Raw genomic sequence first — 24,925 nt, forward strand, 5'->3', positions numbered from 1 at the left:
GGAAAGAAATTCCAGTTGTAGCCCAAAACTAGTTAACTGACTCCCTGGCAAGATTATACTTACCTACCTATACTTGGATCACCCAAAGCATTGTGGGAACTGCAGTTCCAAAACATGTCAATCCCAAATAGAAAAGGGACCAAACCCATGAATATTTTGTTTGTACTATTAATACATTTTTTGTATCTGTCTATTTATAGACCATGTGTCGTGTATTACAAACCTTTGGAATTGTCTAAAAATAACATTGTTGTCATAGCATGTCTGGCTAAGACATTATTATAATCAAACCTTTATTTAACCAGCTAAGTCCCATTGAGATTACAAAATCTCTTTTCTAAGGGAGTCCTGGCCAAGGTGCCCTCAATACGAAGATTTAAAAAAACATACACACAAACATTAAAAACATATAAAACAAACACATATACATACATATACAGTATATTGACAGCACACAATACAGCGCTTTAAAAAAGGCACACGTCATCATTACGTAGTTAAATATTAAGTAAAATTGATTTATAAAGCATTTTTTCACAGATCAAATCACTGAGTGTCAGGGCATAAAAACAAAACACGAATACATAATAAAACCCAATACACAAGCTAAGGAGGTAATTACATGCTCCAAGTGAATTAGCCTCCAAACCCTTCACTACATTTTTAAATGCTCTAATTGGGATCAGCATATCAAACTGTAAAACTGTCTGCGCATGGTTCAAGGCTGCAAAGCAGAGAACATAAAGGCCTGTTCTGCTCATTTCAGTGCGCACCTCAGGGATGGACAGTAAGAGGATGCCAATTGAGTACAAACCATAATTACCTTTTTTGTGTGTGAGGTATACCCAAAAGATATGAGGGGAGCAGACCAAGTATTGGGCATGTAGTGACGCTGCCAAAAGCCTGTTCATAAAGTCAGTGGAACCAAATCAAAACATGATAAATAGGGCTGAAAGGGTTAAAGCAAGGTTATCCCAGAGAGCAAGAGGCAACAGAGTGGAGGTTTTATGTTTCTGCCCTACCTCTGAATGTTGGCTGGAAAGCCGTTTTTGTCATTTGGAGGAAGAAGAAGATGAGATGTATCGTTTCTTGGTTTGTTTTGGCGTCCACCGTGGTAGCGCAATCTCATGAACGAGTTCGTATGATATCGTACAAAAACGTATGCACACCAATTTGTATGATATCCTACAAAATAAGGCGACCGCCAGCTTTGCAGCACATGACAGTTAAGTTTAGTGGTCTTCCCAGTTAAATTTAGCAGAGAAAAGTTGACTGTCACCATAAGGTGTCGGTCCTTTTAGGGGCTGTTGCAGTGTAGTTTAGTCGACAAAAGGTGACCGTCTAGTTAAGATTGGGGAAAAAAAGATTGTGGTTTGAATTAAGTAGTACTCCAAGGACACAAACACACATTTCCTGGGTGGAAGTCTTGGGTTTTCCCTAGTACACGAAATCCACTCCCTGCCTTGAAAGTCCTGTGTTTAATAACCTAGCCATCCACCCCGACCGCCGGCCTACACGGTCCAGAGCGCTCCTATACAGCAGCAGTTATTGTGCTGCATACAGCAATAAATACGTGGAATACATTAACACTACATTACTTTTAGTAGCTATATAAATGTTTCATGAAGAGAACTCATGAGCCCTCGGTGACTCGTGAGTTGTGGGTGAGTCATGAGTTGTCGTAAAGCCGAATTAAAATATCACCGAAGCACGTCAAACTTGAGCTACCACCTACGGAGCTAAGCATAGTAGTACAGTTAACGTGATGCTACCCGCTAGCATGCAACCCGGGTTAAACGGGTGGTAACTAACTGCAGACCTGTCAGCATCGTAGAGCTATACACAGCCTGTACGACACGGAGAAAGCAGCCACACTGGAACAGCTGCAAGGTGCTGCAAACGCTGTCTGATTAACCGGTGATCACTGGACGTCAGTGAGTAATCAACATTATTTAGGAGTTACTAAACACTATATTGACTTTAAGGATAGGGACTTTTAGTCTTTTAGTTAGGTACTTCACACATTTTTCTTTTGTTTACAGTAAATAAATAATTACAAATCTTAAAATCAAGTTCTTAAAGTAACTTTCTTTGCGTTCATTTGATTCCCAATCAAGATACACTGGTAAACATTGCTTTCGATTGTTAATATGTACTTAAAAACTGTTCTGAAATGCAAAATAATAGAATTTTAATCATGTGATAAAATATGCGATTAGCTATAGAAATTCAGCGATTAATCGCGATTAAAAATTTGTAATCGTTTGACAGCCCTAATTAAAATGCAATTAGGTCGATCAGACAGTCCGAAACATTGTAAGCTCGTCTCGCCGACAACTCATGTTTGTCAAGTACAGATACACATACACATTGAAAACATTAAATGCATACATACATGGAAAGGGGGCGCATGAAATTTACATTAAAGAGGTTGTAAGTCATTGTAAATGTTCAGAGTCCAGATGGCTTTCTTATTTGTCCTAATTAAAGTTTCAAAATATAATTTCATGTCATTTTTAAATGAATATTCGGTTTTCTTTCAGACCATTTACGTTCATGGATATACAATTTTCCAAATAAAATTAAAAGATTCTAAATGAAAACATGGCATTTTATCCAAATCAAAAGCTCGCCTCGGATGTAGCATACAATACTGACTCAAGTGACTCGCACAACTTGGATCAGTTTAGTGAGTGACTCAGAATAACCCAAATCCTTAAAAGGAGTCGAGTTTGCCAGGCCTAGTTTGTATTTTAGAATACAACATTTTAAACACTATAGGAGCCAAAAATTGAAGCTTCTTCTCACCTCCTCCGGTTGTGTTCTATTTTTCCTCAACACTAAGGGACTGTTGACCCTCCCCTCGCCAGTAATAATTTTTCTATGACCCTCCAAAATGATTTGAAAAAGAGGCATGACCCTCCCCTTATGTGCTAGTTTGCACTTAGCAAAGATGTACAGATGCCATTTGATTTTTTTTACAGCCATGACATACACGAGTTAACCTCTGCATTCTCATCTTATACATCCCACTCCTCTGTTATGGTGTGGGGGCCATTTCAGTAGATTTACTCACTAACGTTGTGGAAACACAATAAGCATGGGAACTAAATGCACACTTCATGCATTACTGCATTACTTCAAATACTAAGTTACTCCTCTAGTAAACCAGTATTCACATGACATAAAGCTAAAAATATAGGAAAATAACATTCGACACTGGTTGCTATGGACTCGTCACTAGGCTTCCTCAGTCGTATATTTAGCAGATAGGTAAAGCTGTAGAAGCTGAACATTATATTCCAAAACATATATGTTTATTTTTAAAGCAGATTTTAAATTACATTGTAACAATTTAATAATTCGCCCTTATGAAATCCAATCGCGGCACGGCTGTCTTGGAACGCAATAGACAGACGGTGGCGGAATGCCCCGACACTTACATTCAACTAATATGTAACGGTGAACAATCAGTGTTCGACCTACAGTCTGTTGAGATGCCTCTCCAAATGCAGAAACGAAGCGCTGTCACAACATAAAACGTTAAGACACGTTGAGAAAAAAGATCCTTATTTTGCCGTAATTCAATGACACGGAACAAAAAATCAGCGATCAGTAGATCCACAAAAAGGGTCACGGAGTATCCAACAAGCTGATACGAGCGTCACATTCACCAGCCAGCTCCAAACAGGTGAACGAGGCCTCTCCACTTTGCCGTTTAAACAAAGTGGAATAAACGTATAAAATCCAAATCTACACAAAACCCACAATCAATTAGTAAGCTGACATCACATTTATATACATGGCATTTAGGAAACCTTTATTGCAACGTTGGCACGGCAACATGTCCAGACATAGGGCAACAGTAACTTTAGTTTTTTGCGTCCTGCTGCTCCCATCATCAGCCAGGTAATATTTTTTTTACTAAAGCAGTATATGAAATCTGATGTATTACCTACCACCATTTAGTTGTTTTAGGTTATTTAAGATATTTATAAAATATCTGGTCATGCCAGATGTAATTATTCCACTCATTTTTTAAACTAAATGCAATTACCCGTTTCAGCAAACTCATGGGTCAGACCCATCTGGTAGCGAAGGAGGGCCGAGACTAAGAGCTACATCACCAAAACAGCTACAACACCAAAACAATACACCAAACAAGCTACTTTGAAATGTAGCTGTTTTCATGAATACAAAAGTTGGGTGACCCCCCCTCCCTAGACTAAAAACATTGGGTGACCCTCCCCTCAACGAAGAATAAAAGACATGACCGTCCCCTATTTTCCTCCGGTGGTCCATTCCATAAATACCGAACGGTCCCTAATAGGTTTTTTTTTATAGCAGTTTATTCCCCCTTCACAGTCCAATGCCTCTGTAGCTGGCTGGCTGACTGTGTTTCTTTAGCTGGAAAGTTGAAGATGAAAGCTACATTTTACCAAGCACACTGTCTCTATTCATCGATCGCTAAAAAGCCCAGTTAACTGTTCAGTTAACCATCCGCACTTTTGCACCCATTAAGGCACACGCTGAAGAGCTGGAAGAGCTATTTTGGGTTTGTTTGTTTTGTTTCTGAAGGGTGGGTGAGAATTTTGTGTTCATTTAGCGCCGCTCCTCCTTTGAATTCTGCACTGATAAGTGTCTTTATCCTCTACTTATGTATGTCTCTTGTGCAGTTTAGGAAAGAATATCCCAAATCTAAAAGGCTTAATGGGGATTATTATTGTTTTAAATTGGAGAAAGTTTTTTCCAGCTCCTGTTTAATGTGCAAGATGTAATTGCTGTATATAAGCTGTTTGCTGTTCCATATATGTTATGCTGCAGTTTTGTCCATGTGTCTCTTGAAAATGCATCTCCAAGGGATGTAACTGAATACAAATACATTAGTTGAACAGATGTATTGTACTGTATTTTGAATGTTTATATTTTGCGTATTTAATGTGTGTTTACGTTGTCTCACACGTTTATGCGTGTTTTTTGCTGTAATATTTGAGTTTCTGAACCCTAGAAGTCTCTCTAAGTCTTATAGAAATGTAACTTCATATACAACCAATTTGCAAATCACATCTTCTGGAAATCTGCAGAACAAAACAACATTTTACTGGAACTTTTCAGACGCTTTGCAAGTCTAGGTCAGGCTCCTATTTGTATCCAAATTAATGCACACAAAAACCCTATTTGCACGGGTCTAGTATGACCTGGGGACCTCTAGTAATTTGTAATAATTGCAGAGGTCGTCTGTGATCTTAAAGGGTAACTACCGGTTTTTTTCAACCGGACCCTATTTTGCTATGTTTTTGTGTCTAAGTGACTGATGGGAACAACAATCTTTGACATTGGTCCAGTATTAAGTGAGATCGCTGCAGTCGGCAGCGGTGAAACAAGCTACAATGTAAGTTAATGGGGCAGTTGTCCAGCTTGTATTTACCTTCACAAAAGTGCTCCTGTTGCCACTGACAGGCTCAGATTAATATTCTAAGTGTCTGACAACATTATGGAAAGGATTTCTAAGGAGGTCGACCTTTCTGTTAAAGAGTAAAGGTCCTTTTTTTTAAACCTAAAAACATCCACAAAATTGCTTTTGCTAAACCCACCAGACTCCATGTAAATAAACAGTCATTTTAGCATCGTAAAATACACTTCATTCAAAGTCGACAGAAACTTAATAAAACTATGAAAAACCGTTTTGGGTCGTCTTTCCACTTTTCCAACCATCACAAGTTTTGGTTGAAATAACACACAGTTTAACGATTTACATGTGAAAATATGTTGGCTCTAAGTATGGCTTTTTTAAATGGAGTCTGGTGGGTTTAGCGGTAGCGGCTTCAGAGCTATTTCTGGTTAAACAGAAAGGTCTCAGAGGTTTTAAAGGTCTATCTCTGAAGGGATCCTTTCCATAATGTTGTCAGACACTTAATTATATATATATTAATTTGAGTCTGTCAGTGGCAAAACGAGCACTTTTGTAAAGGTAAATACAAGCTGGACAATTGAACCTATTAACTTACATTGTAGCTTGTTTCACCGCTGCCGACTGTAGCGATCTCACTTAATACTGGACCAATGTCAAAGATTGTTGTTTCCGTCAGTCACTTAGACACAAAAACATACTCCACATACCCAGAACCAGACTCAGGACAATGAGAGATTGATTGAAATTGTGCTGCTGCCCCACGTCTGTGGAATGCCCTCCCTGACACCTTGAGGGCACCTCAATCCACTGACTGTTTTAAAAAAGGTCTTAAGACATTTCTTTTTAGCAAAGCTGTTGGTCCCTTTTTAGATGTGTTTTTTTTGTTTTTATTTTTATAAACCTTTTTTATTTTAAACTGCTCATCTTTTTTGTTTCTAACCTGTAGCACTTTGAGATCTTTTGATGAAAAGGGCATTATAAATAAAATGTATTATTAAAACAGGAAAATAGGGTTCAGGTTGAAAAAAACGCTAGTTACCCTTTAATAACTCCCATGTGAATTGGCATCTCAGTGATTCAGTGCTGTATTGGCTGTGTTGCCAATTATAAATGAAAGCGAGATATGTGCATGGCGTGATTGGACATGAGCCTCCGTCGTCGATTATTCTGACTAATGCTGTTGTTTTTCTGGACAGGACAGTCTCTTTCGTTTATGTTTCTGTGCGAAAATGTACTCATGATCCCTACTCTTGTTTTTTTTGACAGAGTCGGGATGCAAAGGAGTGTGGGACAACATTGCTTGCTGGAAGCAAACTGAGATTGGAGAGACCGTCACCATCCCCTGTCCTCGAGTCCTCAAGACTGTATTCGGCAGAAATGGTGGGTTACTTGTTCAATCATGCACTTATTTACATTTATTTATTTTGTATTTATTTATTTCATATTCATTTTTTAAACAGGCAGATGAATAAAAAGCAGAAGAAATGTTGAAACAAATAACTGATGGTCACATTTTATCAAGTAGACTTCAGGAGAGTAGATACAGTCCTCACATACGGTTACTTTCTGGGTCGCTTTCAACCGTCACTTTTTTTAAATGAACCGACTTTGTTACGGACCTAAGACATAGTTACAATTGTTGAGGTGGGTACTTTAAACTTTATTAATATAGCACGTTTTTATGCAAGCATGCAGCCCAAAGTGGTTCACAGTACAAAATTACACAGTCAAACACAGATGAGAAAGAAAAAGAAAGAGACTAAAAATTACAACAATACAATAAAATGTTTGGTTTTTTAAACTTAAAAAACAACAGAATATAATGAACACAAGGGTTAAAACATTATTTTAAACAATTATTTACACTTGTAAAATAATGCTATAACATTACCCAGATTTAAAAGATACATTTTTAATTTCCTTTTAAAAATACAGAGTGAGCTTGCCATTTTAATATCCAAGGGCATATAGTTCCACAATTTAGGGGCATAAAAACAGAATGCACTCCGGTACTTTAATGGGACACGTCCGTGACTCATTCTATAACAATCCCTGGTCTTTTTCTAACCATAACTAACCAATCATTTTTTTAGCCTAGACTTAACTAGTTCCATTTCACAATGTTAACTACCGTTACGTTAAACTGAACTTGTTGCGGTTAAAGGTATAGTAAGTGATGTTAATCAAATACACTTTTTGTCAAAATCTGTGAATATCTCCTTAGCTCTCTGTTTGCGTAAAAAAAAAAAATCCGATGTTAATACACAGCCCTGGCTGCAAGAGCCACAAAACACTATTCCAGCCAATCAGCAACAGGCAGGGACAGTTGATGGTAGGGGTGAGAGTGGGGGAGGCAGCATTCGAATGTGCCCGTCAGTAGTTATCTGTCCGTGAATCTGGGGGGCGCAGCTTATAAAGGGGGGGGCTTGTATTCATTTGGCAACCCCCACCCCCCTCCCCCCTCCCCCAACCATCTTGTCGGTGATTGGCTGGAGTGGTTTGTTGTATTTTGGTGCACAGCCTGTGCCTCTAGTGTTTGTTTGACGTTCACAACCTGTGTTGTCTCCCGTGACCGGGCTGTTTCACAGTGTATTCGGGGGGGGGGGGCAGGCAGCTAGCGGGTCAAGGAGAGATGCATACGATTTGAGACAAAAATGAAATCGCGCTGAAACCATGCAGGAACTCATAGTGCATCTTTAAGTGCATTTCACAACGTTAAACAGGACAGTCGTACGCGTATGTTGTTTTGGGATTCACTGGCATTGATCCCTCGTTTAGGTATGAAGACGTGTTGGAGATGACAAGTATAATCAAATCCACATTTCATTGAAATTTTAGTGTTGATTAACCCCTATTCAGGTTTTGCATATCTTCAGACAAAAGACTATTGTGGTCTGTGTTACAGTGAGTTATAGTTAAGTATTTAAACTGATGAGGCTTTCTGTCCACGCTTTGACCTTGCGTTGTTATAGCGTGAATGTGTGCAGTGGATTCCATGCTGAATCCATCAGATTTTTTCCAGCCATTGACCAGATGGCAGTTTGGATTTCCACTCTGAGGACACGCTCTGATTTACATTGATGACTAAATATTACGTAAGCACCCAGCGGCTTGTTCAGAGCCAAAGTTCACTCTGAAGCTTCCCTGTCTGGGACGGATCCAAAACCCCTAAAGTTACTACATTTTACAGAAATAGTAAGGCTTATATAGGATGAACATGTAGCATCAACAGGAATCGTTAAACAAGGCATCCTTAAATTATTGAATTACTTTTTTTTTTTAGAAAGTACTGAGAAAGAAGAGTTGTTTTTTTTTTGGTTTTTTTTTCCAAAGGTGCGAACCAACATTTGGCACAAATTTAGCTTATTGGGGTTTTTTTTCTAAATGAATACAAAGCATTTTAAAGTTGCCTCCAACGTTTTATTTTACTCTATTTAGCTTTACTCAGCAACATTTTCCCCACATTAACATCACATTTCAGGAAATGTGAAAGGGTTGGTGAAACAATCAATCCTGCTGTTCTGGCAGTTCTCTCTGTCTTCATAAATGACAAAATAGTTTTTGTTCGTGCCCTCCAGCATGACCGACTGCTGCAAGCAATGACTCGTATAATGATTTGGCTACATTGAGCGTGTAACGTATGCGGACCGTTCGCGGAGCGGATGTGGTGCAGAATGTATCTTTAAACTGGCTACACCTGCTGCACACACACGGCGTAGGACTGTGCGAGTCACAGGAGACACGGTCAGCTTTCCGTCTGGGATTGTTGTTGTTGTTGTTTCTTCAGTTTTTTGGAGCCGGCACAGCGCTGTGAAAAGTCAATCTACTGTCAGCTGTTATCAGAGGACGCATGTGACAGGAAACAAGAAATAAAAAACAGAAACTCTCAAAATGAAACTGCCAATACATATACACTCATTGACAGTCATTAAGTCGTTTCCTGTACATCGGTAGTTTAATTTAAAAGAAATATAGTCACTTTATGATCCATTTATGTGTAAAAGGGCCGCACACACCTCGCATAAAAAATATAAATAGCAGACTGGCCTATTTTAATGCTTGTAGAACGGATCTCCGCGAAGCATACGCACCACTTACGCGCTGCTCTCGTGTCTGGCGTTGCCAGTTTCATTGATTATAGTGGAAGCATAGTTTTGAACATCCGCTCTGCGTATGTTACGATTACAATGTAGCCTAGCATTTTCTGATGTGCACAAAAACTACTTGTTTAAGTTTACAAAAAGATTGCGGTTTGGGTTCAAATCAGACATTACTTCACTTCCTGAAGGTTGCACATGTGGCGCTAAATGTGCTGTTTGTTAGGTTAAAAAAAAACTTGCCATGTACCTTAGTTTTAAACGGGACTCAAACCCCGCTCTCCTGGGTGAAAGTCTTCATCATTACTACATCCAAAAGAGGGCGCCACCACAAAAAACGTAAATATAGGTCGTAATTGCTACTTGAACAACCGTTTTTCAGGGGGAGACAGTCTGCAAATATGCTTGCTTTTCTTTATTGCATTTACTACCAATGCAACAAACATCTGATGTTCCCAAGATCAAAAGTTTCTGAATAATTGTTTGTTTTGGTGACATATAAAAAAACTTTCTTTTTCTATGTCTCCTTTGTATATTCCACCCCACCATGTGTCCTTACCAGCCTTTAAACCTACACATTTGTGTTCTTATTGCAGTGAACACAAGTGGAGGAAGAAAAAAAAAGTCTCAGTTGACTGGGTGAAGTGTGGAGATAATTTGCTCTCTCTCTCTTCGTCGCTCACAGGTAACATCAGCAGGAACTGCACGTCAGCGGGATGGTCGGACGTTTTCCCAAACATCACCAGCGTGTGTGGGTCGGACACCAGCCAGGACAAGGTATAGAAAAAGGTCTTCCCTGCCATTGCTGTAAATGCCACCTGAGCGTTAATGAATTGTGACTATGCAGCAGGAAAAGGAGCTGCAACATAACATGGACCATTAATGGCCTGTAATCGATGAAGCCTGCAGGGGTCGACTGGTAATTAACACAGTGACGGGCTTTGTGTAAGGTCAATCTGCCCGACAGTAGTGTGATACATGTTTAAATGTGAGCACTCTGTGTGTGTGTAGCACTGAAAGACAGGATGTTAAGATTAATTCCTATCAGCTCACATGCTATATTTAAAGCATTTAGCTGGATATTTATTTATTCATCCATGCAGTTAGACGGATACAAATGAAACTGTAGGGAGAGACTGTTAATCTTCTCGGCCCCGAGAGGAAAATAGACTGATCTGATGTGACAAGAATCTCCTTCACAAAATTGGCTCTTTCTCAGGGGATTTTTATTTTCTTTGTGCATGAGAAGTGATGATTAAGATAAGTACATTTATTACAGTGATCTTAGAAGACGTGTATGTCATTTTCTCTTTCTCTCTGGATGTTCAACTTGTGCACTGCTGCAGCCTTTACGTTTATCTGGCGGCATTTAGTTCAGACCTGTGCCCTGTTGAAAGTTATATGGAACCAGACCTACATACAAGTGACCAGGGTGCTTATTCAGACATGAAACCGACAGCAAATTTTTTTTTCATCAACCTAATGAGGAAACATTTGAATTAATTTTATAAATAAAATGACTGTCCTCCCCCTAAAAATCCTCCCATAAGTTGCTTGTTCAAGCAGCAATTACGACTCATATTTACGTTTATAGTGGCGGCGCCCTCTAGGGGCCTCCTGTCATCATTACTGTAGCAAAGCAGGAAGTCGTAATAAAATGTAAGGTGACGAAGTATAAGAGCGCCAAACAAACAGGACTTTTTACCCAGGAGACCGAGGTTCATGTCCGGTTTGAAAGTTTGAAAAGTAAACGGCAAGTTTTCTTTTTTTACTTTACGAAACAAACGGAGCTATGTCACGTCTTGTGTCACGTGCGTCACCGATAAAGTTAAGTAATGTAACAGGTGATTTTAACTCAAACCACCACCATCTTTTTCTAAACTTAACTAAGTAGTTTTGGTGCCTAAACATAACCAAACTGCGCCTATTTCACAATGTTTACGACGTGTTTAAAACTGTTACCATTAAGTTCTCTTGTTTAGATATGAGGACGGAAAACGCTCCTGTGGGTCGTATCGGAGGGTAGAAATAAACGACCAATATCATTGTATGTTTTGGAGGACTTGTTGTAAATAATTGTATTCGCAAAGTCACAATTTTAATACTGAAAATATCTGCAATATATTTAATTGGGTTAACAAAAGCATGATTTTTTTAAAGCTTATTTTAGGCAACTCAAAGCAATCGTTTAAAGAATCAGTTTGCTTTCTTCCCGAGAGCAAGTTGAGGAGATTGACACCGCTCTAATCTGTACGGGTCATAAGAAGCTCGAGCCTGGAGATGGTTAGCTGAGTTTAGCATAAAGACTGGACGCAGGGAGAAACAGCCTGGTTTTTTTTAAAGCACCTGCCCTTTTCCAAACCGTTTCCAATAACCTCAAACCTACTGGCGCATCAGGTTATGTGAAGGTATAACAAGGCAGTTATGATACTTTGCAAGTTTGTTTTGTTTGGTTTATTTGTTGGGTGTGCTGTGGTTCCTCCTCCACCCAAACAGTTCGTGGAAACAGAAGAAAAGTTGAGGTGAGGAGAATGCTTGGCCTTGTTTGCCTTGCGGTGATAATTGCTGCTCCCCTCCTCTTTCACTGCTAAGGTTCAGTCTGGGACACGACTGGTCTTATTCTGAATCAGCCATTGTGCTCGTTAAACTAACTGTCTCACTGTCTCTCCTCTGTCTCCTTATTTCACTCCTGTCTGTCTCTTTCACTCTCCTATTTCTGTCTTTCTCATCTTCATCTGCTTTTTCTTCCTCCTGTCTCCCAGCCTGAGCAAGTCTACTTCTTAATACAATTCACCCCAAATGTCCAGAACAATATGCCCAAGTCGGTCCAAAGTGGTCCACCTTTAGCTGTTGTATTTTGCAGAACAAAGGAAGAAAATGTGCATTCTTTTCTCACAGACTCCTCATACATTAGTGGAAAACTTTCACATCTGTGTGAAAGGATTCAAAGGCCAAAACATGAATATAGTGCAGCTTTTGTAATTCATACAAGAGAAAGGGAAATGGAAAACCTGCTCAACAGATGTCATGCTTTTCTTTTGACAAGTGGATTAGTTCACCTGAAATCAAAGGAGCTTCATGCTGTAAAGAAAGATAAAGGAATGAAAATGTATTTTTCGCTGTTCACTGAAGGTTAAAAAGAGACAGAGTGCCAACTTTTATCTGAGAGCAGCAGACAGAACGTGACTCAAGAATTAAAGTACTTTATAGATTATACCACATCTCGATATTTTTTACCAAATACATTGATGGCGATATTTTGGCAATATTGTAGGGTTGACAATTGGTGCCCGTGCATTCACAAAATATTAACACAATGAGAGTTTTGATAACAAATCACTGATAATGTGGATATAATGACTAAATGGATGAAGACAAATAATAAAACCGCTAGTAAGTCTGGTAAGTTCAGAAATGTACATCACTTTACTGTAATGCAGCCTTTAAAACCAGGAAAAGATATTCATGATATCACGAAATCCAAAATTTAAGACGATCTCAAGCCTCATATATTGATGACGATATAATATCGATATATTGCCCAGCCTTTAGAACAGGGTGTGCCGTTAATCTCTCTCTCTGCTGCTGTGGCCCTTATGTTAATCTGAGGTAATTAAAGTCAGACTTGTACCACCTTCAAAGTGTTACAGAACTATTACAAGTGTGACTTACTTAGGTATACTACTTCTGTAAGATTTCTGTCCATGAATAAATTTCCAAGTCATGTTATATAAAAGTCATGACTTTTATATACAATGATTTGGGAACTTATTCAGACATGAGAGCATCATAAGTACAACAATATAAGTATATGATACAACTTTTCAAATAAGTACAAACATATCCAATGAATCTGTCTGAGCATATCTCCTTCCCTCTTTCAAAGTGTGTGATCATACAGACAGACTCTTTGTTTCCATTTCTAACAAGAAATGACCTGTTCTTCAGCTCTTCATGCCGAAAATTGTTCTTAGCAACAGATGCTGTGCTGTGGCACGTTAAAATATGCAATATTAATATGAAGGAATGAAGTATCACCTGAGTACCAAAACACACTCTGGCGCCGTTAACTGACCAGAGGAGAGTGTACGCACAATAACCTATAATTTCAGTCCCTGCTCTTTCTATAACTTGACACTAATTCAACGTTCAGTAAGATTAAGATTTCGAGATAGCTCCCTCTGGACTGCCCCACTAACTCTGCCATTGTATATAACTGTAACCCTGCTCTCTTCTCTCTCTGTCTCTGCAGCTGGTCTTCTACATGGTCGTGCAGACATTGTACACTCTGGGTCACAGTCTATCTTTGATCGCCCTCACCACAGGGAGCGCCATCCTCTGTCTGTTCCGGTAAGTTCAAACATTACAATATTATCACATGAAATAAAACCTCAGTTGTTCCCATGAGGACACTGGGTCACCGAAATGCAACGCATTTAAAAGATTCTGGGGGAAAAAACTGATTAATTACAAAGACAAGTGGCTGGTGTTAATTATAAGCTCATCTTTAGGTCTTTGTGTGCTGATTGATATTCCACACAGTTTAATTGGATTTTAAATTAACAAGCACTGGCAATTAGCACATTTTAATTTCACAGATTTTATAATTAATTGTCAACAGGTGTGTGTGTGTGTGTGTGTGTGTGTGTGTGTCAGTCTCAGTTTACAGCTTAATTGGATTTCAGTTTATTCAGTTTGTTAAATTACATTATCCTGATTGGTTGATTGTTTTTTTTTTTCTTTGCTGTTGGGACTAGTTTTAAAACGCCATTAGAGGTTTGACCAGAAATTAGTAAAGCTTTTGCAGCTAAAATATATTTTAATCAAGAGACAAACATATTTTAAGGGCTCATTTATGTCTCAACACTTGATATAACCTCTAAAGTATACATGTGGTGACTAAGCAAGAAAGTGTAAATGTAAGGACTAAGTAAGAAAGTGTACATGCAGGGACTTGGGAAGGAAATGTACATTTGGGTACTAAGTAAGAAAGTGTACATGTACGGACTAAGTAAGAAAGTGTACATGTACGGACTAAGTAAGAAAGTGTAAAAGTAGGGACTAAGTAAGAAAGTGTACATGTGGGGACTAAGTAAGAAAGTGTACATCTGGGGACTTAGTAAGAAAGTGTACAGGTAAGGACTAAGTAAGAAAGTTGATGGTGGTTAAAACTCCTAAATTTAGATTAAAACTTCTCTACACCACGAGTATCAAAATTCTACATATACAGTCATCATGTCCATAGAATACTTTTTACTGCTCTGAATGAAAGCTCATGTAATGTGGATGAACGATAGTTACACATACTCCATCCAAAAGTGACTCTCACTGATGGATAAAACCAAACAAAACTGTCCTCTCCTGAAAAATGCTCCCCACATAGGTTTTTTGTTCAAACAGCAATTACGACTTGTATTTACGTTTATAGAGGTGGCACCCTCTAGTGGCCACAGTAGTTATTACGGAAGCAAAGCAGGAAGTAAGGTGACGAAGTATAAGAGCGCCAAATTTTCAAGGTAGGTTGGGGTGATGTATAGGTCAAACAAACACAGGACTTTCACCCAGGAGCGCAGGGATTGATTCCCGTTTGAAAATGTATAAAACTATACCGCAAGTTGTTTTTTTAACTTAACGAATGTCAGGTTCAGCGTCACATGTGCAACCGGATGTGAAGTAACGTCTCATTTTAACCGAAACCACAATCTTTTTATAAACCTAAGTAGTTTTTGTGCCTAAATGTAACCAAACTGCGACTGTTTCACAACGTTAAAGACATGTTTAAAACTGCGACCTTTGCGTTCAAAACTGTGACCGATGTTCTCTGGTTTAGATATGAGGACAGAATACGCTACTGTGGGTCGTATCAGAGGGTAGGAACAAACAATCCATATCATTGTATGGTTTGAAGGACCTGCTGAAACTGGCATTGCTTAATCATTAATATCGGTGCAAAAATAAGTGGGCAACTTAAATCAAAAAAAGGAGCTTTTTGAACTTGTGTGTGTGTCAATATGTAACGCATCCTACGAGAAAGTTTATTTTCTATAATCTGTATATTGTGTGTAACATCTGTGCAGGAAGCTCCACTGCACCAGGAATTACATCCACCTCAACCTCTTCTTCTCCTTCATCCTGAGAGCTGTGGCCGTATTGGTGAAAGACGACATCCTCTTCAATCGGACCTCGCAGTGCTCCAACCAGCCGTCACTGGTGAGGTCACCACCTCTGTCCAGCGCCGAGCCAAGTTGTGTCCTGAGGGAAATGGGAAGCTGCACACTCATGTGTTTTACAGCACAACTGTCACAGAAGGAAAGCAGTCTTAGCGTGAAGCTGCCAGCCACAGTTTTTAGAATGAAAATGAGTTTTTACAGAAATGAGACTCAACATTTTTCTATTTACTGGAAATATTTGCAAGCGGCTCATTTCTTATGAAATGATAAAAACTGGGAAAGCATTTACTGTGACAGTTCATTTACTAATACCAGAATTTAATTTAGTTGGGATGACTGAACTCCTCTTTAATCATAAATTGTGTTGTGATTGCCTGCATGTTGTCTTTTTTGATATTCTGCACACTTGGAATACTTTTTTTTTTTTTTCTCACAACACTAACAAAACCAAACATTCATCAGTTTTAAATGTAAAATGAACAAAATGATTATTTAAATCAGGAAATATGCTCAACATGAAACTGCATCAACCGCAAATTACACCATTCGAATCCAGCCAGAAGTTGCATCTCTCTCTTGTTATGTTTTGTGTCATCTCTCTACTGTCATTATCTTATAAAGTCATAAAAATGCCCCAGAAAAGAAGCACACAAGACAAAGAATCAAGAACTTTCAGTACTTGACAGCATTTGATAGACTACTTTCTAAAACGTTTGATGCTCTTAAGCGTTTATATTTGATCCTGATCCTTTCTTATTCAGCCAACTAATGTCCCAGAACGTTCCTCTTCTACTATTTGTCTTTATATTGGAGAGAAAGCATCTCTGTAATAAATAAAGGAATGCTGTAAGGGTGCTGACATTTATACTCCCATCTACTCGCTGCTTGTAATGTGACCTACAAATTAAAGCTCATCCTCCTGGTAAACTCTGCTTGCCCTGGTGGAAAAGGGTAAAGTAAATCCACATATCAGAAGAATTAGCATAATTGCCTGATTAATCCACAGTGTTTCTCTGGAAGTACCAACACTGCGGTCACATACAGCCCTGCAAAGACAAACAATAGGGTGTCCCCTTTATGTTGATATGAGACCTTGGAAATGACGATGTACGTCAGCCTTCAGTTAGGTAGGCTTACATATCTAACAGTAACCGTTCCACCTCGTTGTCGACCCAAGCTAATAAATCCCTGCTCTTACTGTCCCCATTGTTGTTCTTTCTCCAACGTATTTTCTGTATTTAAAACTCATACATCCGTGATAATCAAACGCAGAGCAACGTCAGACAATCTGCTTCCTGGTTACGCTGCCACATGCATGCCCAGTGTATGAGAAAGGTCATATGATACAAAGTCCAGAACCTCGTTAAGATCTTTTAAATTTGTGTTTCTTAGGTGGGATGTAAGGCCAGCCTGGTGTTTTTCCAGTACTTCATCATGGCCAACTTCTTCTGGCTGTTGGTGGAGGGTCTGTACCTCCACACTCTGCTGGTTGTCATCTTCTCCGAGAACAGACACTTTATTGTCTACATGTTCATCGGCTGGGGTTAGCAATTTCCTTTTTGTAAAACCTCTTGCAAAAGAATAGGCTTAATTTTATATTTTTCTACTACCTGTTTTCTATTTGTGCATTAGACACTTAGTTTGATACTTTTTCTAAACCTCATGACATGATTTAATGTCCAAAAGTATTAGCTTAATATTGTGTTACTAAAGATGTAAGTTGCAAAAGATAATTCAATATTTAATGTCATGTTATGACGTTTCAGATTTGAGTTAAAAAATAAGCATGCTTACTGTAATGTGATATATTTCTTTTAATAATGATGCATTTATATAATCTCTGAATAAACAAAGATGAATAGTAGTTAAATAAAAATGGACAATAAATACATTATATATACTTTATTCTTTTATAAATAAGGCTGTTATTTAAAAATACAGATAGGTAATATTTAACTTAGAATGTATCAGTTTTCTTTTGTGGCATTTTGCAGGAATCCCCACGGTATTCGTCTCTGCGTGGGTGATGACCAGGATTTATCTAGAGGACACAGGGTGAGTGTTGCCAACCACTCATCAGAAGGGCCGCAGGGATTCTGCGGACGCAGAATTCTGCAGAATTTTACGTTGATTTATGCAAATTAAAAACTACTGTAAACAACTGTAGATCACATACATAAGTATGTGATCATATTTACGTTTTACTATTTACATTTTACTGCCCCTAGGTAAGACTTCTTGATGTAGCCCCATTGTGTTTTCAGGCTTATAAATCACAGCAATAGTCATCTGCAGGCATCTTTTTATTGAAAAGTATGCAGGTGGAAATGAAAACCTTGTTTTCCAGTAGATATTCAAACTTGTATTACTCAATGCCAATTGATTATTCCTATTGGAGAAGAAACTTCAGAGTGTTACCTTTAAAAAGAATTACCTGACAGACATGCATATAGTCTAAATGGTTCAAGAACTGCCTTTAATTTACTTTAGGTATGCCTTGGATTGGTGTTTTTGCCGAATTTTACTGCTTTTAGACTTAGCCAACATATGTAAACAAATATCCGCAATGTCAAAGAGCACTTTATTAGATAATTCAGTTGGAGTGATTTGGATGGAGTTATCATTATGAGCCTGCTGCCACGGATCAGCTCGGCTTCTCTTCCACATCATAGCAGCTGACACTGCAGCTCATCATTGAGTGAGTCACACTAAGTGGGTGTATTCTTTGACTTTGAGAAACAACTCTGCAACGACAATTACAGCAGCAGTCTGATAACAAGGGACAGCAAGGATACAGCTGCATAGTGTGAAGAGTGTGTGGACAAAGATAATAAAGCTTGAGCATGAAAGCATTCTTAACCTTGGGAATAAAAGCTTAACAAAATGTTTTCAACCACTTGATAAAAAGTGTGAGATGCAATTGAAAGATCCAGAAAAGGACCTTGCGTTAAGCTTGAGACTTAAACTGAAGACCCGTGTTGAGATCAAGTTAAACAATTATGTTTTGGGACTTGCCTTGACAGCATCAAACGGGCCAAAAAGCGTAAAATATGTTATTAGGCCAATACATTACTTTCAAATGTGTTATTTTACCATGTCAGACCTGAAAGTCTTCCATCTTGACTTGCAATTTTCCCATTAAGACTTGTGACTCTTTAGTATTAATGCAACAGTAGAGAAAGAGCTTGTCCATTCTTCCACAACCAGATTGGGAGTTGCTGAAAGATTTGAAGTACAGTGGGGTCCACGAGTAAGGTTAAAATGGACAAATTGGTGCATCAGTCATTATCCAGATACTGTACCGGTACCACTTTGGTTATTTACAGTAGAAATGAGATCGCGGATATAATAAAAATAAGTTTCTTTAGCAGGGTGACTGGCGCTCATCCTCAGAGATCCGGTGAGCAGCTCAGACATCCGAAAGCTACTTGGGAATAGAAACACTACTCCTTTATCAAAAGAAGTCATTTAAAACGGTTCAGGCCACTGATAATGATGCCTCCGGTTTTCCGGGCAACTGGGAGGAGAACATGTAGAATGGCTTACATACTCCCCCTGACCTAGAGATATCTGGGAAAGAGCTGGAGGATAAGGATTAGGAAAAGGAAGTCTGGACTACCTTGCTTAGCCTTCGCAGCCCAGAAATCCCAAAAATGGATGGATGTATTTTGGACTTAGACTTCCCCTAAAGGACATGAGACTTACTTTAAAAGGTGAAAGACTTTTGAAAAGCTCTAAGCCAGACTCAACCTTGCAAACTAATTTTTTTTCACATCAAACTTTCAGGTCTGGTGAAAATACGTTAAGGAGGTAGCAGCCTGGCTCTTCCTCTGCTTGTAACCATCCACACTTTTTTGTTGCCGTCATGTTTTTATAAATATATAATGTATGTACTATAATAGTTGTGTTATGGTGTCCTCAGATGCTGGGAGAGAAATGACAACCCCACACCCAACTGGGTGATCAACGGACCAATCGGATTCTCCATTATGGTAAGTTAAGGTTCATTACCTCCTGTTTGTCTGCAGGTGTTTCACGTGCTTGTCAGTTCAAAAAGCACTTCCAAACTGAAAAATGGATGATGGTATAAATGCTGCGTTCCTTTTACCTTTCAATTAGTTGTTAACTATTAACATAATCGCCAACCATTTTGATAATTGATTAATTGATTTGAGTATCGATATTCGGGCATCTGGTAAGGATGCCCCCTGGGCGCCTCCCTAGGGAGGTGTTCCAGGCACGTCCAGCTGGGAGGAGCCCTCGGGGAAGACCCAGGACTAGGTGGAGGATTATATCTCCAACCTGGCCTGGGAACAACCCAGATAGAAGATGGACAGTATTGTGTGTACAGCTGATTTAATGAGACACAAATAAGACAGATGTGCCAAAAACTGTTTATTCATACAGCTTTCACTACTGTTGATGCTCTGAGCAGCCATGTTGGATTGTAAGGTTGTGGTTGGTGCGGTTCTCACAAGTTTTTGAATGGGAAATCTGACTTCAGGGGGCGTTCCAGTTGAAATTTCAAGCTTTTCCAGTATAGCACTGCACTACTGCTCGAAATCTGTACTCATTTTTGGAAGCAATTAGTCCTTGATTTTAGACAGAAGTAAACAAAAACAGACTTCTTATTTTAGCTGGCAACCCTCAAAGTGTAGTTGAGGATTAATGTAGAAGATATAGAAGTAAAGGAGCCATTTCTTGATTTACTGGGTAGAGCTACTTAGCCTAGTACAGTAACAGTTGTAAGAAACATGAAATGCATAATAACTTAACTAACACTGTAGTAAGGTTCAATGCTTCATTTTTGGTACTTTTAAATGATAAGTTTCCACTTTAACTTAGGGGAAACAAAGTCTTTTAGGATCAGGATAAACTGATGTGTTTGGTAAAGTCATCTCAGGAAAACTGATTATTTCATGCACACCAATTTGGCATGTAAAGAAAATACATGCTCGACAGATCTGCCGTGGCCTTATTATGCTAATTGCTATGATAGGATTAGACAATCACTTTTTAGCAAGCACACAAATAGCAGCTCCAGATAGCAGCCTAAGGGCACCGATTCAAACTAATATTAGCAAATGCCACACAAATTCTATAAGGTGATTCACAAAATATGACTAGACTATTTGTATTCTATTTTTAATGCTTTAAGACAGAAATCCAAAGAAGAAACTTGAAAACAGCAAGTAAGTGCTCCGTCCAGAGAAAAGGGGATTGAGCAACTTTGAATATTTTTCTCTTGTGCATCTTTGGTTCCTTTTAACTTTCCATTTATTGGTTTCTGTGGGTGGAAAACTGTCCAACACTGCAAAATAAAACCATCCCTTGTGGAGGTTTTCTGACTTACTCTGATATTTCTGTTTCCTCCTCGTCTCCAAGGTGAACTTTATCCTGTTCATCAGCATCATTCGGATCTTGATTCAGAAGCTGAGGTGTCCTGATGTGGGTGGCAACGACCAATCACAATACAGGTATCTCACATGGGGCACATACTTTGGTTACTCTTTAAACAACATGGACAGCAGGATGCAAATCTTATCTCTACCTACTTGGATATATGCTTCAAACTTTGGCTTCAACTGTAAAAAGAACATTTGTGTGTCATTAAGCAAATGCTACACATGCTTGTGTGTCACCGTAAGCTACTGTGGATAAAAGAGTCTGCTTGAGATACCCAGAACATTTTTATCCCGTTTGTGTTTGCTGTCTGAAGGGATTAAGCTGTTCGCTAACGCTTATTCAACAAGACAGCGGTTTGATGATGCAGCCTTCATGAAATGGAGGGTTGGGCGTGAAACCTCTATGCCCTCTATACTTCTATGTTTAATCTTCAGACAATGTTACCCTGCAGGGAAATCTGAGCTGTCAGGTATTCTCGTGTCCTGCGGCTGCTAGGATCCTGAGAGTCAGGCGAGAGGTGATGAAAAGCCGGTATTAGCCACTGCAGAATCTCCCGTTGTGCAGGTGAAGCTTCAGAGTCAGTGCAGTGTGGTTTAGTGTAGGGCTGAGCAGAGTGGACAGCCTGGAGAGAGGGATAATGGGATGGTGGATTTTACCATCTTATGTGGAAATATTAGAGGGAATAAAATGCTACAAGAGTAGTTGTATTGACAAGTTTCCACTTCCTCACAGCCATGATAGTTTCTGTGTTATTTGCCCATTTTGAGATATTTACTGCTGAGATTTTAGAGGTCCTGATGGACCTACTAACCTAGATAGAGTCCAATTTCTGTCTAATCAGGTCCAGATAGTGTGCCTTTTCTTTCCCAAGGGGTTTTGAGTGAGGCTGTTCTCATGGACCATTCATACATACAGCTGCAAAAAGTAATACACTGCCATTTGTATGTATTCCACATATTTATTACTGTGCTACATTGACTGCCACTGTATGAGACAGCAAAAATCCTTGAGGGTGGAGGTCAGGGCGGTGGATGGGTCCTAAAACACAGGGCTTTAGAGCAAGGGAGCGGAGTTCATGTCCCAGAAGAAGTTAAGGGGAAAACTTTCACCCAGGAAACAGATGTACTACATAAGGAAAACTGTGTTTTGGGTTGTTTTTATTTTTATATTTTTTGGCATTTTAGGCCTTTATTTGATAGAACATCTTAGACATGAAAGGGGGGAATGCCATGCAACAAAGGACCACAGGTCAGATTTGAACCCGCATGAACTACCCAGGCACCCCAGAAAGACTGTTTTAATGTAAACCACAGACTTTTTTAAAGCCTTTTTAGTTGTTTTTGCCTAAACTGTCATGTTGCCGGGTGATGGTGGCTGTCATATGACCCTTCAGCGGTCGTCGTAATTTCGTAAGCTATCATACGATAGCATAGGTTTTTGTACGATATCATACAAACCCGTTTGTGAGAATGCATTGTTTAGGTCTGTGAATCAATATATCATACATCTGAGTGTCCTCTTTATTAGCTCACGATCAGTCAGACATTACATCACATGTCATTTAGCGGACGCTTTTATCCAAAGAGACTTACAATTGCTTTATATCAGAGGTTGCACGCCTCTGAAGCAACTAGGGGTTAAGTGTCTTGCTTAGGGACACATTGGTTGATGTATCGCAGTGGGAATCGAACCCAGATTTCCCACACCAAAGGCATGTGTAATATCCACTGCGCCATCACCACCACCAGTCAGACGTTTTTAAGTCAGACGGAGGCAAAGTGTGTAAGTGCAGGAAAATGTACATGAATTGCTGCTCTTTTTTCTCTTTTTTGAGTTGATTGCATTTTGAAGCCGGTGTAATTACTCTCTGGTCTATTTTGGATGAGTGCTTTTGGGGCCCTTTCAGATCAGGTCTCTTCTTTTTTTTTTTAAGTTTATCTACATTTCGGAGGTTTTCCACCAATCCATTTTGGACTGGATTCTGGGTCCAGAATTGTGGACTGCCACATCCCAGTGCAATGGACGTTAATGGAATTACATTTGTGGTGGTCACAGCACTTCGTTTACTCAGGATAATCAAGTATTGTCCGTAGATCATGGTGATAAAGAGGACATCCACAGATATGTTTAAAAGAAATAAATCCTAAACATGTGCAGACTATACTGTTGGATGGATAATTGTTGTTATCCATGTGGAGATCTTGATGAATTAAGGTTAGGAAAATATCCAATCAACAGCACAAATCTTTAGTGTTGTGTTAAAACTTAAACTAACATAACAAAAAGCTAAACTTTGTTGGTTAAATGAGGCCCATTCTCTCAGAAAAGACACATTGCTGTTGAGTTTATTATTTTGTACACAAACCAACAAAGTTCCTTTCACTGCCTTTTTTGACCAAACATTCCTAATTTTAAGGCCATTTCTGAGCTTTCAACTGCATTTAGAACAGCTGAGCAAACTTCATCCAATGAGAAGCCCAGAATAAAGCAAGTCAGTGTCAAACCACCTTTTTTATCTCAGGGACTCGGATCATAAAACCTAAACTATCTGCACAAACGTTACATTTTCTTGGGGCAAATATTTACAGTAAATTAACAACATTATGCTCTCATACAACAAGAATAAGAACAAACACTGCATCTGTTACAGTTGAATGGTTTGTTTCCCTCAGGAGGTTGGCCAAATCCACTCTCCTGCTAATCCCTCTATTTGGGATCCACTATGTGGTCTTCGTTTCTCTCAGTGAATCCATCGCAGAGGATTATAAAATATTCTTTGACCTGGCCCTCGGATCCTTTCAGGTGCTGTATTATAAGTCCCTCCACTTCTATCACTACATGTTTGTGTCTTTAATATTCCTTAATAAATGAAAGTGCTTGTGTCCATCTTCATGTTATAAGTTTAAGATTGAATCACTTCTGATATTTGTCTTTTAACGTTGTTTTCTTCAGGGTCTGGTGGTGGCCATTCTGTACTGTTTTCTAAACAGTGAGGTAAGTTTTTTTTATATGAAATGACATATTTAGTACTATTAATGAGAAGTGAACACTCAAACTGAGAATTTCTACAGTCAGCTGATAACATGTTTATTTTAAACATACAAGTGGAAACATTTGACAAGCAGTAAATTATATTTTTCTTTGGTCAGAGCTTAACATTTTGAGTGTTTCAAAATCCCTTCATTAGATTTTTTAAATTCAAAATATTTAAAATTATATTATTCAAGCATCCAGTGTCAAAAAAAAGCAGAGTGCCATTTGTATGAACATGTACTGCTTCTGCAGCTCCTTCTGAACACTTGAAGACTCACTTGGCAATGACTTGAATGTAACGGACGTTCCTTATTATAAAAAAGTTACGCAGTAAAGCTTTAAACTTTGATCTTCTCACTGTGTTTCCACTTCATCAAAGTCAACAAGATCAGTTTGGTCATCTTAAAATGTCTTAAATCTCTGCTGAATGATTCACTTCAGAAGGGTTGAAAATCAGCAACTTTTGCGCAGTGCCATTGCAACCATAAACAACACTGGCTTGGCTACGTCATCCTCCCCAGTTCCACGCTCTTGTTCCAAAATCATTACGGCCAGTTTCAAAAAAGCCAAGATGGCGACGGCCAAATTGCCAAACTCGAGGCTTCAAAAAGGCAATCCAATGTGTGACGTCACTGATGCTATGTCCATTTTTTTCACAGTTTTTCTTTACAGAGAAATACACACAGTCCAGTATATGTCTAAACAGATTTAGACTCATGACGTCCCAACAAAAAGACTCGAATGACAAAACTGATGCATGTTCCAGAGCGCTCTTTTGCACCCAACTGTAAACATGGCGTGAAAAT

General features: G+C 38.9%; 1 protein-coding gene across 1 annotated transcript in view; it reads left to right on the top strand.

Moving 5' to 3' along the window:
- vipr2 (vasoactive intestinal peptide receptor 2) overlaps positions 1-24,925 on the top strand; it is a 66,949-nt gene that overhangs the window by 36,635 nt on the left and 5,389 nt on the right. The window contains exons 3-12 of the mRNA XM_078263756.1: positions 6,680-6,793; positions 10,196-10,287; positions 13,763-13,860; positions 15,588-15,720; positions 17,073-17,223; positions 17,675-17,735; positions 19,603-19,672; positions 21,066-21,157; positions 23,759-23,888; positions 24,039-24,080. Of these exons, the coding sequence (XP_078119882.1) occupies positions 6,680-6,793; positions 10,196-10,287; positions 13,763-13,860; positions 15,588-15,720; positions 17,073-17,223; positions 17,675-17,735; positions 19,603-19,672; positions 21,066-21,157; positions 23,759-23,888; positions 24,039-24,080 (983 nt within the window). The remainder of the gene's footprint in view (positions 1-6,679; positions 6,794-10,195; positions 10,288-13,762; positions 13,861-15,587; positions 15,721-17,072; positions 17,224-17,674; positions 17,736-19,602; positions 19,673-21,065; positions 21,158-23,758; positions 23,889-24,038; positions 24,081-24,925) is intronic.

The sequence above is a fragment of the Sander vitreus genome, chromosome 12, assembly GCF_031162955.1.
Source record: "Sander vitreus isolate 19-12246 chromosome 12, sanVit1, whole genome shotgun sequence".
In the NCBI taxonomy this organism is placed as follows: Eukaryota; Metazoa; Chordata; class Actinopteri; order Perciformes; family Percidae; genus Sander; species Sander vitreus.